Consider the following 14,811-nt stretch of genomic DNA (forward strand, 5'->3'; position numbering starts at 1 on the left):
TTAAGGACGGTTATTCACAAGTTCCCCGGGGACCTTGAACTGGATGTAAACACGCCCGGTGGCCGCTCCTGCCTGCGATTCCTGCAGCAGTCAGAATGTGTCTCGAAGGTAGATATAGCTCGCTAGTTGCGAGTCGCTGGACGCTAGCCGCTACTTAGCGCGATCTGCGCGAAGGTCAGGGCGACGACCGGCGCCGCTGACGTCACGCCTTCGCTGAAGCTCGCAGCCCGCGGTACCATTTGAAACCTGATCCCTGCACTAACACTTATACAGTTACACGAAACAAAACCTCGTCAGTAAACAGCGTATCACTGGAATTTCTCGTTCCGAGATAAATTATTATTGCCGGCAGCATCTACAGGAGATAGTATCGTTTTACTTAAGTTTCTTGTATAATTGAGATTCTTTGCTGAACTTGACATAATTATTATTTTTGTATAAATTTTATGTATAAAATCATTCACAAATCTTCTATGTTACCTATGTCATAAATTATGTATCATATTATTATCTAAGTTATACCTATGGTTATACTTAGGTAGATACTAGATAGTTACATATTCCGTCTTTCGATCGTTATTCGTTAAAAGAGTTGTTTAAAATGATGAAAAAATTAAGTGTGAGTTCTTTAACAAAATATTTACCTATGTACACATAGAGGTCAAGTCACGTAATTAACGTAGTAAATAAAGTAACTAAAAAATTGGTTGTCTGTAAAGTCGGTTTACTGACGATAGTTGAACGTGACAACGGCCGATTATGCTTCTTTGTCGCTCGTTCCGCGTTCTCGCTTGCACTTCAAGCCTTAGATGGAACGCCTCAGAGCGAGGTAACGCCGCATGAGTCATGTTTTTTCGTGCGTGCAGCCGGCTATCAAATTATAAGACGTTGTCACGTCAAAAATAACCATAAGAAAATAAAACAGTACACCTTTCTGATAAAAAAAGGAGAGCAAGTAACTATAATAATATGTGTTAAGAATTTGAAAGAATGGGGTTACGTTTGCAGTAAGCGTGTGCACTGATATGAGTCGCGAGTTGCGACAGCGCCCGCGCCGCCCGTGGTCGCCGGGCGACAGATTAGCGCGTGGACGGCGCCGGCGCCTGCCCGCTACTACTCAACTATTTATATACGCTATTATCATAATTACATTCATATTCATCCCTCATCTTGACGCCTGATGTCACTACTTTCAATTAGCAACTTTAAAACAAAGAATAGGGTGTGAATATGGAACTATTAAATCATTGCGAGAGATAATGATTTAATAGTTTTCCGGACTGTGTAATAATTATTGGACTTGCTTAAGTGGAAGACGAAAATATGAAGTAAAATAATAGGAAACTATACTACCCTGTAGTTCAATAACCTTATTACACTGAATGACTCGTGTCACGAAAGGCGATACTTTACATAATAATATGTATTATTTACTTCAGTACTCAATCCGCGCTACCGCAGTCCGCAGCTAACTGGTAGCATGCTTCTATTACCTATCTCACACCGCAATACAACTAATTGTCTTTTTTGTATAAATTTAAGTATAATCATTAAAACAGAGGAAACTTAATTTCCATATTCAATCACATAAATAGGTAAATTGAAACTGGCATTATATTGTATCGAGATACTTGCGTAGGACATTCAATTTTATTTATTAAATGATTACCTATTTATTAAGTTAGGAATACATTGTAATCATTAATGAAAGATACATAGGTATAGATCTCATTATCGCATGGAACCTCATGAAATAATTAACGTCTGCTATCAACTAGTTACCTACCTACATAATATTAATATGTGTTATGTTAGTTTAAAATACCCAGGTAGGTATATTGCAAAGGTGATGAATTATTAAATTGTGGTATCTAGCTGCTGCATAAATTTCAACAAACGATAGTTCGACAATGAAACAAACGACTCACATGAAGACATAGGTATTACTTATGAACATAATTATTTTGCTAACATACTTTAACTAAAATTTATAACCATAAAGAGTCACATGGGAAACGATGTACAGTGCTAACAAGGGAATGATGTCACCGAGTCATGCTGCTAGCACGAACAATCAGTAACGAACTAGACTTTGATTAGTCTTTCGTTACAATATCAAATACTAGACAAGATACAAGATGTCCCTTCTTTTCAAAATGTTTGCTTTTTGTCAAATGAAAATCCTATATTGTTGAATCAATTTACTTCACCTTTCAACCGTATTGCATTACAAAACAAGTCCATAATCGTTCAATGTATTCCGAATAAGTACGAGCATAAGAAATGGAACGGATCTGGAAACTAGATAACCGTATACAGAATGTTTGCAAACGTTACACGGGCGCTTATGGATATGGAGTAATCTATTGTATCTGTGAGTCACGGCTCACGGCTCACGGCTGACGTCACGCTCGCGCCTCGAGCTCGCGCTCCGCTACGTCACGCGGCCGGCGGCGCTGTCTCGCGCTCGCTACCAACCGCGACACTACAGCAACTGCCCCGAACAAAAACTCGACTTACCTTTATTTGTTCACACGACTCGTCATGCTTTCATTCAGAACTCTTACTATCACTTGCATACTGAATGCTGATCGCTTGACATTAGACCCGCTCCGTTGTTTTATCTTAAGTAGGTTAATGATATTAATTATTATCAGTTCGCTCGATAGTTAGTTTACTTTCGATCGGTGTTCGATCGGTATTTCGTTCAATAGGAAATCTAAAAGTTTTATGAACGATTAGGTAACTAGGTAATTACATAGTTACCTAATCGTTGACCAGAGTAACGGCTGTCGGTATAAGTAGAGTGAGATATATTATGTATATTATTGAGTACCTAGTATTTAAACACTTACCTACGTGACATAACTTATTAGGGTTATAGAATTGCCTACTGAGAGTGATCAGAAATCCTCAGAATAGCAAATTACAAACCTTTATTAGAGTTACCTTATACCTATTTAAAATACAAAATGAAATAGCTCTATAATAACATTTGAGTGTCTTAATATTTATATGAGAGCAAACGTTACGCCTGCATCTGTTTCATTATTTCGACAATTATTTTTCAATACAACAATGAGTAGAGTAAATATGGAAAACGGAACATAACAGAAAATCTGTCCTATTTCTTACGCTTTGAAAGACTCTGAATATCTTTTTCAATAATTAAGATATGGCAAAAAGGAAAACGTAAGAACATGGCTAAAGTTACCATAGATTATAGTCCTTTTCAATTGGGATGATTCCTGTGACACTTCATCGTGTTCCGAATTACGTATTTTATGTTTAAAACGCCAAAATAATTTTAGTGTATAATATTTTTATTTTATGGCGGCATTATTACCAAAAAATATAAAAATGAAACATCTTAAGCTTATAAATCAAAAACAGTATTGTTTAATTTAATATAATGAACAATAAATTAAAATAACACAAATATAAGTATAATACCTACGCAATTCGTGTACATGAAATGGATCGTTGAAAAATCATAGAGTTGGAAAATCATATAATCGGCGCCCATCTTGTGCTCGTTTGTCAATCGAGTCAATCGTCTGTACGAGTGCGTCAGCCTTGTATAGAAGTTGCATTTTTATATTGATACTTTACGTGGTATTCTGTTATTGTTACTAATTGTTATTGTTGACTTTTTGTTGCTGTTGTTTGCTAAGTTTCCTTAGTTAATTGTTGGCGAAATGCCGAAAAAACTAATTTTGGTACTTTATTCAAATCGATTTCATTTACATAGAAAATATTATCGACTATCGGAAACAATTGATATGATTTCAGTAAAGACATCTCTACACGTGTCAAAAATCGATGTGTCACAGGAATCATCTTAGGTGGAAAGGACTATAATAGTAAAAAATATATTGCTCTAGTGGCACAATCCAGGGAGGAAACAGGGGACTACATTTGTTTGGAAAAGCGGCTCTTTTGTTTGCTCTTAATAAAGCTTACAAAACCTTGCTAGAAATGAACTTTTTAGTAGAGCGTTTTGTCAAACCTCTATTGGAAAAATCGTCTCTATCTTAACATTGTCGTTGCCCTCTTATCTAGATGTATTCCTAGTCGCTCTGCGCTCACCTTGTAGGTAATTCAGTCGAACGGCTAGTATTTATTTTATCATTTGAAATGTTAATTTCATTTTAGACACAACCCACATTTTGTACGCTCACGAGTTAGCTTAATAAGATTCATACCGTTCAATCATCTATCTCTATCTCCTAGTTTTTTTTTTGTCACTAATTTTATAATTCCCCTATTTATACGGTTTCACCCGCTAAATTAACAAATTATGCGAGTACTTCCACAAGAACGGAAGAACCACTCTATCCAAAAAACCATGAAAAAACCACATCATAATCCGTTGCGTATAGCTTAAGCATACAATATAGAGACATAGGTACACACTACACATCACACGCGACTTTGTTTTACACTATGCTAGCTTCGCCCGCTTTGTCTAAAACCTATTAAATTATATTATACTAAGACCTTCCTTTTGAATGACTCTATCTATTAAAAAAACCGCATCAAAATCCGTTGCGTTGTTTTATATTTAAGCATACAAAGGGACATAGGGACAGAGAAATCGACTTTATTAGTGATGATATTATAGAGATTATAAATTGTGTTTTCATTGCCAAGCTAATTTTCAAAGATTGATGGTAGACAGACACGTAGTTATAAGGGCAATAAACGTAATCAAAATAAGTTTTGATTGCCATAATTTTTCCTTAGAATAAGAAATAGCAAATGGAAAGAACTTATATTTTAGATTATTTCCATTGTAATATTACCATGAAAATGAAAATATTTATTTCAGCAAAAATACAATATGTACCTAGTTACAATTAAAATTTAATAATACAGGAAAAAAAAATGCTGTAGCCTGTTAAAATGTATGTTGACAATTATTAGGGATCTGTTCTATTAAATAATAAAACCGGCCAAGTGCGAGTCGGGCTCGCGCACAAAGGGTTCCGTAGCAGCAAATATAATAAATTACAGTTAAATCAACCTATCTCAAAAACTATAAGAGATACTTTGATCAAACCAAAAATCGTTGAAAGAGTTAATTAGCATGCATCACCTCTATTTTTTTTAGAATTTTATACCCCGTAGTTATAAAAATAGAGGGGGGGGGACATACTTTTTACGACTTTGAGAGCTGATATCTCAAAAACCGTTCACTTTAAGAAAAATGTTTTTTAGAAAACTTTATATCATTTTAAAAGACCTTTCCATTGATACCCCACACGGGTATGTACATCGAAAAAAAAAATTTCATCCCTCAGTTACATGTATGGGGGGCCCCACCCCCAATTCTTTTTTTTACTATTTAGTGTCATATTTTTGTAGCGGTTCATACAACACATATTCCCATCAAATTTCATCACTGTAGTACTTATAGTTTCCGAGTAAATCGGCTGTGACAGACGGACAGACGGACAGACGGACAGACGGACATGACGAAACTATAAGGGTTCCGTTTTTGCCATTTTGGCTACGGAACCCTAAAAAGAGGAGGCTTTCAATTCACCCTTTTTTCGGTACATTTATTAGTTGGTGGCTCCGTTGAAGGTTATACGTATGTATGAAACATGTGGTGCACCAGGATATTCTTCAATAATTGTTATTATACTATTTACTTATTCCGTTCATTTGTTTTTTCTTGTTTTACGTACGCTGGCAAAATTAAATATGTTTGTACGGATTACTGATTTTTCATATTATGTACCTACTTAATATAAATAGGTATCCAGTATCTATTTCGTTTTATCCTTTTATTTTTAATCTAAGCGTTTTATCTAATCGCATGATAATTATTATTATAGGCGTATCAAAACGCAATCGAGTTAATCATTTAAATTATAGACTCTATGCTATTTCATTTAGTTACTTACCTATTATTCAGATATTGCGCTTCAATTTGCAACTTCTTTTGTCATAGAGCCTTCCTCTTGAATCATTATCTATACAAATATTATAAATCACTACATAGTATAAAACAAAGTCGCATTCTCTGTCCCTATTTCCCTATGTCCCTATGTCCCTTTGTACGCTTAGATCTTTGAAACTACGCAACGGATTTTGATGCGGTTTTTTTTAATAGATAGAGTGATTCAAGAGGAAGGTTTATATGTATAATAACATCCATTAAATAGTGGAGAAGTACTGTCATTTTTGAGGTTTCTAATGTGATGTCGTAAATAATTACATTTCTTCCGCTTACATTGCAAACGCAGGTTGAAACCTACGAGTTTTATCAAAATAATGTACTAAGTATTGTACACATTGAAAAGGTCTACAGAAAAGTCCGCGATGGCATATGTCTATCTCTTATGGATAACCCACAATAACTTTTTTTTGTCATTTACTTTTTACGACAAATAATGGCTAATTTTCGAAGCGATTTTAACCAATACAGCATTAATCCTTAACCAATTAAATACCTTGAATACATTGTTCATTTAATATAGATCTATATGGCCCTTTACACCGTATGATTTAAGTGAATATTTTCGAAGATATTACAGATTTAAAAATTGCGGGACGTACCGTTTGCGGCGGTACCGGCCGGCCGGGCCGCTATGTTTTTATATACAACGTTAAAAGTTTTTCTGTAGTGTATTTAGTATCAGCATTGCACCCGTGCGAAGCCGGGTCGGGTCGCTAGTATTTAATAAAAAAAGACCACTACGAATCTGTTGTGAAATTTTAAAGATTTAAGCATACATAGGACATGGGACATAGGGACAGAGAAAGCGGCTTTGTTTTATGTACCTAGTGATCTTTTAGTGATGATATACAAAAATATATCGTTTATATCTAGACAAGAAAATTATTGTAATCACTGCAAAAATATAGGTTTGTAACTAGGTAACTATTTGCAAAAATAATTTTCGCTTTGAAATTTAATATAACATTTGAAGGTAACGTTTTTCCAGCAGAGAAAATAAAAGCACTCAACAATCATTTCATCGTGCTAGTATTATATTCATAAGCTTCAATTTTATGATTACGTTTCGTGTAGCGACGGCGTCATTAATAACTGAGCGCGTGGAGTTCCATAGCGCCGCGCTCACTCGCTCGAGCCACGCTCACTCGCTCGGGCCGCGCTCACTCGCTCGGGCCGCGCACGCCACGCCGCGCCGGCCGCTGCGCCATTCTAGTCCTAACCAACTCCGCCACGGCTTTGCAGTGAACTTTCAAATCATTTGTTTCAATCATAATATGTACTTATTCCAAGGGTAGAAATAACTAAATATTAACACATTAATATGTAATAAGAGAACGTACTATTTGAACTTAATTCTGATTTCGTAATCCGCATTTGAGACGATCATGCAGACGGTTTATATAAAATATACATACATACTCGTAAACTTGTTTTTATACAAAAACCATGTTAATTTACTAAAACAATGAATTATATAGAATTTAAACATGAACATTTGTAAGCCAAATTCAATTTGCTGATGTAAGCTCGCACACGTTGCAGTCGGTCCCGAGGCGTCCCGCATCACAATGAGTCCTCGCGAATAATAGAGAGGGTGGAAAAGCTTCCGCCGTCCGCGCTCGACGCTCGCGACACTACTCAATAGAAGGCCGCCCTTAGAAACGCTTGTAGCTCGCAAATCACGTTGACTTTCCAATTTTCGCTTTATGGAATAATAACGTGGTGTCGTTACAAAACTTTAGATACTTTTATCAAATATTAATATTTCATACATTTAAATAAAAAGCTTCTCTTAACTTACATCATTAATCAGTTTGAATTGAACCTAAAACTACAAACAGGACACAAACAGCACAGAATCGATCGTATTGGTTAGTTGACTCGCATAGTAAAACAAAAATGTGTAGATATTAATACAATAATTTAATATAATATATTAATAAAAATATATTAATTACTATGCCTACATAAAATGTATATTATTATAGCTCAATAAAATTATAAAAGTATCTACTCTCCTTTCATTTCAGATTTGGACGTCACTCCACGCAACTTCAGTGTCGTCTCAACTACATGAGGTAATTAAACATCGATACTACCAATACTAGCTCAAACCAGTTTCACACAGAATCTCGTTTTCCCTGGCGCGCCTGCATACTGAATGACCACTGACCACTAGACTACACACGAGGTGTTTTAATTTATCTTTTGTAAGCGCAATAATAACGATTAACAAACTACATTCAACATAATAGTCTATACTATAGACAAAAATGGTTATACCCAAACGGGTATATTATGTACACATAAAAATAATTATCAAAAGAACTACATATAGGTATTTTCCTAGATATCTATTTTATATAACACTATGAAGTCTGAATAGAAAATGAACATCATTTTAATCGTTGAGCCTGTTTGTTTTTCAAATTCAAATTCAAATATTTTTATTCATGAATATGGGTACAATTCAGATCTTATACAAACATAAGTCCCGCCATATTTTCGATGGGGTATTTCGATCGATATGGGGTATTCTTTGGAACGCCTGAACATGAATGGTTTTTTTATTAATTATTATTTACTACAATATGTGCCCTGCGGTTTTACCTGCAGTGCTCCACTTCTGTTGGTCGTAGCGTGATGTTATATAGCCTTCCTCGATAAATGGGCTATCTAGCTAGTAGTTCCTGAGATTAGCGCGTTCAAACAAACAAACTCTTCAGCTTTATATACTAGTACAGGTATATAGTAGCATTTGTAAAACGAAAATCTATTGTGCCGTCTAAGGATGCATTTCATTTCACATGCATATTTTTTACATTCATTTCCTTTACGAAAACGCACGGTTTTGTATTGGGGGTCAACTCCATTTATGGCCGAAGTGATCAGGATAAATAAAATAATTTAGTAATACCAGTACTTTATAGTTCGATCGAGTGTTATCAAAAAGTTTCATAATTTATTATGTACTAGCGGTCAGCCCCGGCTTCGCCCGTGGTACATATTTCGCAATAAAAGGTACCTAGTCTATGTTCTTTCTCAGGGTCTAAAGATTATCTGTGCCAAATTTCATCAAAATCGGTCCAGTAGTTTATGCATGAAACCATACATACATACATACATACATACATACAAACTTTTCCTCTTTATAATATTAGTATAGATTGTATAGGTAAGTATGTCGTATATACATATATATGGGATTTATATTATATTATGTTGCAGTTACTTTGACCGATAAGTTTTATCTATATAGTTTCACCAAAAGTTTTATCAATCCTTTATGCCCGCACTATTTTGTTCACGTAAAAACATAAATAACATTTGATGCGTCTATTTTACCTTATGCTTCCCCACAATTTTTCACATCTTTCAGAAATTATATAATATCAATATTAATTTATTTAAACTTGTATATGTAAATTTAATGTTTTATTATTTCAGATATCCGAATGAATTATGGCGAGCGCGCGCGCGCTGCTGGTGTTGGCGGCCCTGTGCAGCGCGAGCGGCGCCGGGCCCGGCCCTCCCTTGCCTTATACGATACAGTTCCAATATCCGCTGTACAATGTGAGCATACCGGAGAACAGTCCACCGCGCACGTACGCAGAACAGCCGCCCGCCTCCGAACCGCTCGGCCTACATCTACCTGCCCAGAACATAAAAGTGCGATACCGCATCCGCCACGGTGACCGTGACAAATTCTTTAAAGCTGAAGAAAGAGTCGTGGGCGACTTTTGTTTTCTATCGATAAGAACCCGAGTGGGACATTCAGATGTTCTCAACAGGGAGCGACGAGACTCATATCGTTTGGAAATTCGTGCAACCGCTTCACTCCCCGACGGTCAGCAGTTAGAAACAGATACTGTTGTCGCTGTTGAAGTTACGGACGAAAATGATCTCAGTCCTCTTTTCTATCCAACTGAATATGAGGTTCAGGTTTCTGAAGATACACCACTTCACTCAAGTATAATAACAGTTTCGGCTGAAGATGCCGACCTTGGTATAAACGGTGAAATTTATTATAGCCTTTCTGAACCAACCGATCGCTTTGCTGTTCATCCGACAAGTGGAATTGTGACAGTTACGAGAACTTTGTCATATGCAGAAAATAAACGACATGAAGTCACTGTTTTAGCCCACGACCGCGCCTCATTGTTATCTCTTGGGAAAAATGCACCATCTGCAAAAGCTTCACTGACAGTTCGTGTCCAACAAGCGAATTTATATGCCCCTGAATTACAAATTCGTAAACTACCTGAACTCCTAGAGAATTCCACTGCTGAAATATATGCAATTGTACAAGTTACCGACCGCGATGTTGGTGAGCATGGTCAAATTGCTGCTCTTGATATAGTAGACGGTGATCCAGATGGGCATTTTCGAATACGTCCTTCAGTTCAAGCAAATGAGTATGACATTATAGCGCACGCTTTGTTGGATCGTGAGTCCGCACCACAAGGATATAATCTTACATTGCGGGCCACGGATGCTGGTCAACCACCAAGATCATCCTACTTAACTCTACCAGTCACTTTAACTGATATTAACGATAATGCTCCTGTATTTAGTAGAGAAGTATACGAGGCTAGCATATTAGAAACAGCGCCACCAAATACGCCTGTTATAAGATTAAAAGTCAGCGATAGAGACGAGGGCCAAAATGCTCGCGTGTATATTGAAATAGTAGGAGGTAATGAAGGTGGTGAATTTTTTGTGAACCCAGAGAGTGGCGTTCTGTATACAGCAGTACCTTTAGATGCCGAGCATAAGTTTCTTTATACTCTTACAGTTTCTGCTATTGATCAAGGAAATGCCGGAACTCGGAAACAATCTTCAGCTAAAGTAAAAATATCAGTTTTAGACGCGAATGACAATGATCCTGTTTTTGAAAAAGAAGAAATGGAAGTTACCGTCGTAGAAAATGGAGTTAGTGGGGCAATTGTCGCCAGAGTTGTAGCTCGAGATGCCGATTCAGGTGAAAATGCATATATTTCGTATAGTATTGCAAATTTACAACCAGTTCCATTTGAAGTAGATCATTTTTCTGGTGCTGTGCGAACTACCAGATTATTAGATTATGAAAGTATGCGTAGAGAATATGTTTTACAGATCCGAGCAAGTGATTGGGGCTTACCGTATCGCCGACAAGCTGAAATGCGAGTCACGATCCGCGTAAAAGACGTCAATGACAATAGACCCCAATTTGAACGCGTTGACTGCGTTGGTTACTTACCACGTCGGCTTGCCATTGGCCACGAAATAGTGACGTTGTCCGCAATTGATTTCGATTCAGGCGATGTAGTCTCTTATCGTATTATTGGTGGTAACGAAGATAATTGCTTTTCACTCGACACGACAACTGGAATTTTAAGCCTTTCTTGTGACCTTAGCGATATTCGAACCGAAACACGTGTACTTAATGTTACTGCTACTGATGGCACTCACTTTGCTGATGCAGCTACACTTACATTACATCTGGTAGGTGGAAACACGGTGGGTAGTAGCAGTGTTGATTCAAATAATCTTGAATGCCGTGATACAGGAGTAGCAAGAAGGTTAACTGAATTATTAGCGGCTGCAGAGCGCAGCAATGCTCCTCTTGACTTTACAGAGGACTTTCCTTTGGCGTCATCACGTTTTGGTGAAAATCTTCATTTTCCTGAATTCGTCGATTTTCCCGTGGAAATAAAAGTAAATGAATCCGTAGCGCTTGGTACTTCTTTAGTGCGGTTACGGGCTAGAGACCGAGATCTGGGATACAATGGACTTCTCGTTTTTGCAATATCAGGTGGAGATGCAGATTCTGCTTTTCGTATTGATCCGGACACTGGAGAACTTAAAGTAATAGGATATTTAGACAGAGAACGAGAAAGCGAATATTATTTAAATATTACCGTCTACGATCTGGGTCAACCGCAGCGGTCATCGTCACGTTTATTACCAGTAACAGTGTTGGATGTTAATGACAATGCACCTCGTTTTGAGAAGACTTTAGCAAGCTTTAGAGTTACAGAAAACGCAATCAATGGAACAGCAATATTTCGGGCAAACGCAACCGATCGTGACGGCGGTGATTTTGGTCGTGTTACATACAGTCTAAGCAGCGGCTGCGAGGGGGAGTTTTGTGTCGACAAACAAACTGGTGTAGTGTTAGTGTGTGCACCGCTGGACCGTGAACGGCATGCGTTGTACGAGCTGACAATTCGTGCCACTGATGGTGGAGGACTGAGTGCTGAAGCTTTGGTGCGCGTTGCAGTTGATGATGTTAACGATAATGCTCCAAAATTTGCACTTCCTGCATATAGTGCTCGTGTAAGGGAAGACGTTCCAGTCGGTACACTAGTAGCTGTACTGGAAGCGTTCGACCCAGACTTGGACGCAGGAGGCCTGGTCACCTACACGCTGCCTGATCAAGATGATGTGGTATTTACAGTTGACAGTACTTCAGGAACTCTACGTACTGCCAAGCGACTTGATTTTGAAGAAAGACAGGTTAGTCATATACGAGTTATTATTTGTTTTACTTATAAAATATGTATATCTATACAGGGTTACTTGTAAAACACCAGCATCCTCGCAGGACAAGATAGCTAACATCATAAGTAACAACATTCGTTCTACGAATTTTGATATTTTGTTAGATTTTATTTTCATACAAAAATAAATATTCCTTTAATAATTATCCGTTTGAATATTATAAACTCTACGCGAATCCCAAAAATTTCGTAAACAAGAAGCGAACGAGAGGAGGAAGGGGGCATCGCGTTGTCCTTTCGATAATGAATAAATATAGACTTACAAATGTTAGGAGAGTACAATAAAAGCTTAAAAAACCATTTAAAAATAATTTATTGCGTTATGCCAATAGTCGTAGAACAAAATATGTTGTTACTCATGAATTTTACATATTTGATATCTTGTCCTGAGAGGTTGCTGGTGTTTTACAAGTGACCCAGTAATTTACAATTATTTTGAAAAATATTTTTTATGATTTTTTTTCTTTATAATTCAGGTATACGGAGTCACAGTACGCGCCACGGACAATGGACGACCTGCGCTATGGGCAGAAGCGACACTTATAGTGGAAGTAGTAGACGTCGACGAGAATGCTCACACGCCTGCGTTCAGCGACCGTCAAGTGCTTCGTGCGAGCGTGCCGGAGGATGCTGCAGTTGGCACGCGCGTCCTTAACGCCGCAGCGACCGACGATGACCCGCCCGGTCGAGACTCACGCCTCGCTTATTATATAGTTGCTGGCTCTGGAATGGCACACTTTTCTATCGACGATACAGGTATGAATATTATAACTATATAATTTGAACTATGGTCATGGTCTATAAAATTTTCCATAAATTCATTCTCAAAATCGTTGTATAACATATTATATTATCAATTTTAACGTAGATAAATTATATAAACGTTCTATTTGAAATAAATTCATTGTTCACAGGTGCTATACGAACTCAAACCCCACTGGATCGGGAGACGATCCCTCATTATTGGCTCACAGTATGCGCTGAAGACCATGGCCTTGTGCCTCGCTACGCTTGCATTCAGGTATAATATTCATCTCAACGTTTTGCATGAAAAAGGTTTGAAATAGGTCAGTTGTTCTCTGCAAACATAGATACAATATTATGATTTCATTTTTGTTTCAGGTCTACATAGAAGTGGAAGACGTGAACGACATGGCACCGTGGCCCGAGCATGCTGAGTACTCGGTTACAATCCCGGAGCACTGCGCGGCGGGCACGTTCGTGGTGCGCGTCACTGCGGTGGACGCTGACGCCGCGCCCGAGCCGCCGCACCTGCGCTACTCGATCGTGGCCGGCAATCCTGACGGCCTGTTTTCTATCGATGAAAATACCGGTAATATTCAGAGTTAATACAAAAATCGGGTGTATTCATCCTTTACATTTTTACACTTATCTATCCTATCCATTAATAGATTTGTCGATGACATTAACACAAAGAGAAACAACTAAATTTTACTTAGTCATTAACTGAAATTTGATGTGGTCGCAGGGGTAATAGTGACAACGGGTCGCACGCTGGACCGCGAGGCGGCGGCGACGCACGCGCTGGAGGTGGCGGTGCGGGACGGCGCGCTGAGCGGCTCGGCGCGCGTGCGCGTGGCGCTCGCTGACGTCAACGACCACGCGCCCGCCTTCACGCAGCGCTTCTACGACGTGCGCGTGCCGCCGCGCAACCACAACATACAAGTACACAAACACTCGCTTTTATAACTATGTATCTTCTCTTATATATAAAAATGAATCGCAAAATGTGTTGGTAAGCGCATAACTCGAGAACGGCTGAACCGATTTCGATAATTCTTTTTTTATTATATTCCTTGAAGTACGAGGATGGTTTTTATGTAGAGAAAACGTAAATATGTACCACGGGCGAAGCCGGGGCGGACCGCTAGTTACGAATATATATTTTTATCTACTTAATTAATTGTTACGATAAGGTTACTCTTGAACATGGTAGTAACATGAAATCTGAATAAAAATAAAAGTATGCGAAATCCATGTAGTTCTATCTACATGCATGTTATTAATACCAATTAAAAATATAATATTTTGCAGGACGACGAAGCATCAGCGGCCGAAGGAGAAGAGAGCAGTTCCGAAGGAGACGGAGAAGGCGAGGACGACGAAGAGGGTTCCGGGACGCGCCTGCACTGGGACGAGTGGGACGGGGACGAGAACACGATGGACCACACCTACGTCACTACTGTAATTTACTTAACTATCACGTATATTTTTGAAGTGAAACTTCTTAAGCGCGTTGAGATTACCTAAAATTTCAAGGTTATGGCAATATCGTCACAT

The 14,811-nt window shown here is 38.1% G+C and overlaps 1 protein-coding gene across 1 annotated transcript in view; it reads left to right on the plus strand.

The window, feature by feature from the left end:
* Positions 1–14,811, plus strand: part of kug (FAT atypical cadherin kugelei) — a 77,217-nt gene that overhangs the window by 16,371 nt on the left and 46,035 nt on the right. Inside the window, exons 2-8 of the mRNA XM_089704361.1 lie at positions 7,999–8,046; positions 9,416–12,466; positions 12,987–13,266; positions 13,425–13,531; positions 13,633–13,843; positions 14,000–14,196; positions 14,566–14,715. Coding sequence (XP_089560487.1) covers positions 9,431–12,466; positions 12,987–13,266; positions 13,425–13,531; positions 13,633–13,843; positions 14,000–14,196; positions 14,566–14,715 — 3,981 coding nt within the window. The 5' untranslated portion in view covers positions 7,999–8,046; positions 9,416–9,430. The remainder of the gene's footprint in view (positions 1–7,998; positions 8,047–9,415; positions 12,467–12,986; positions 13,267–13,424; positions 13,532–13,632; positions 13,844–13,999; positions 14,197–14,565; positions 14,716–14,811) is intronic.

Source organism: Colias philodice, chromosome 15 (assembly GCF_061535455.1).
Source record: "Colias philodice isolate Cphi_HAF_F1 chromosome 15, ilColPhil1 Martin Lab GWU primary, whole genome shotgun sequence".
Lineage (NCBI taxonomy): Eukaryota > Metazoa > Arthropoda > Insecta > Lepidoptera > Pieridae > Colias > Colias philodice.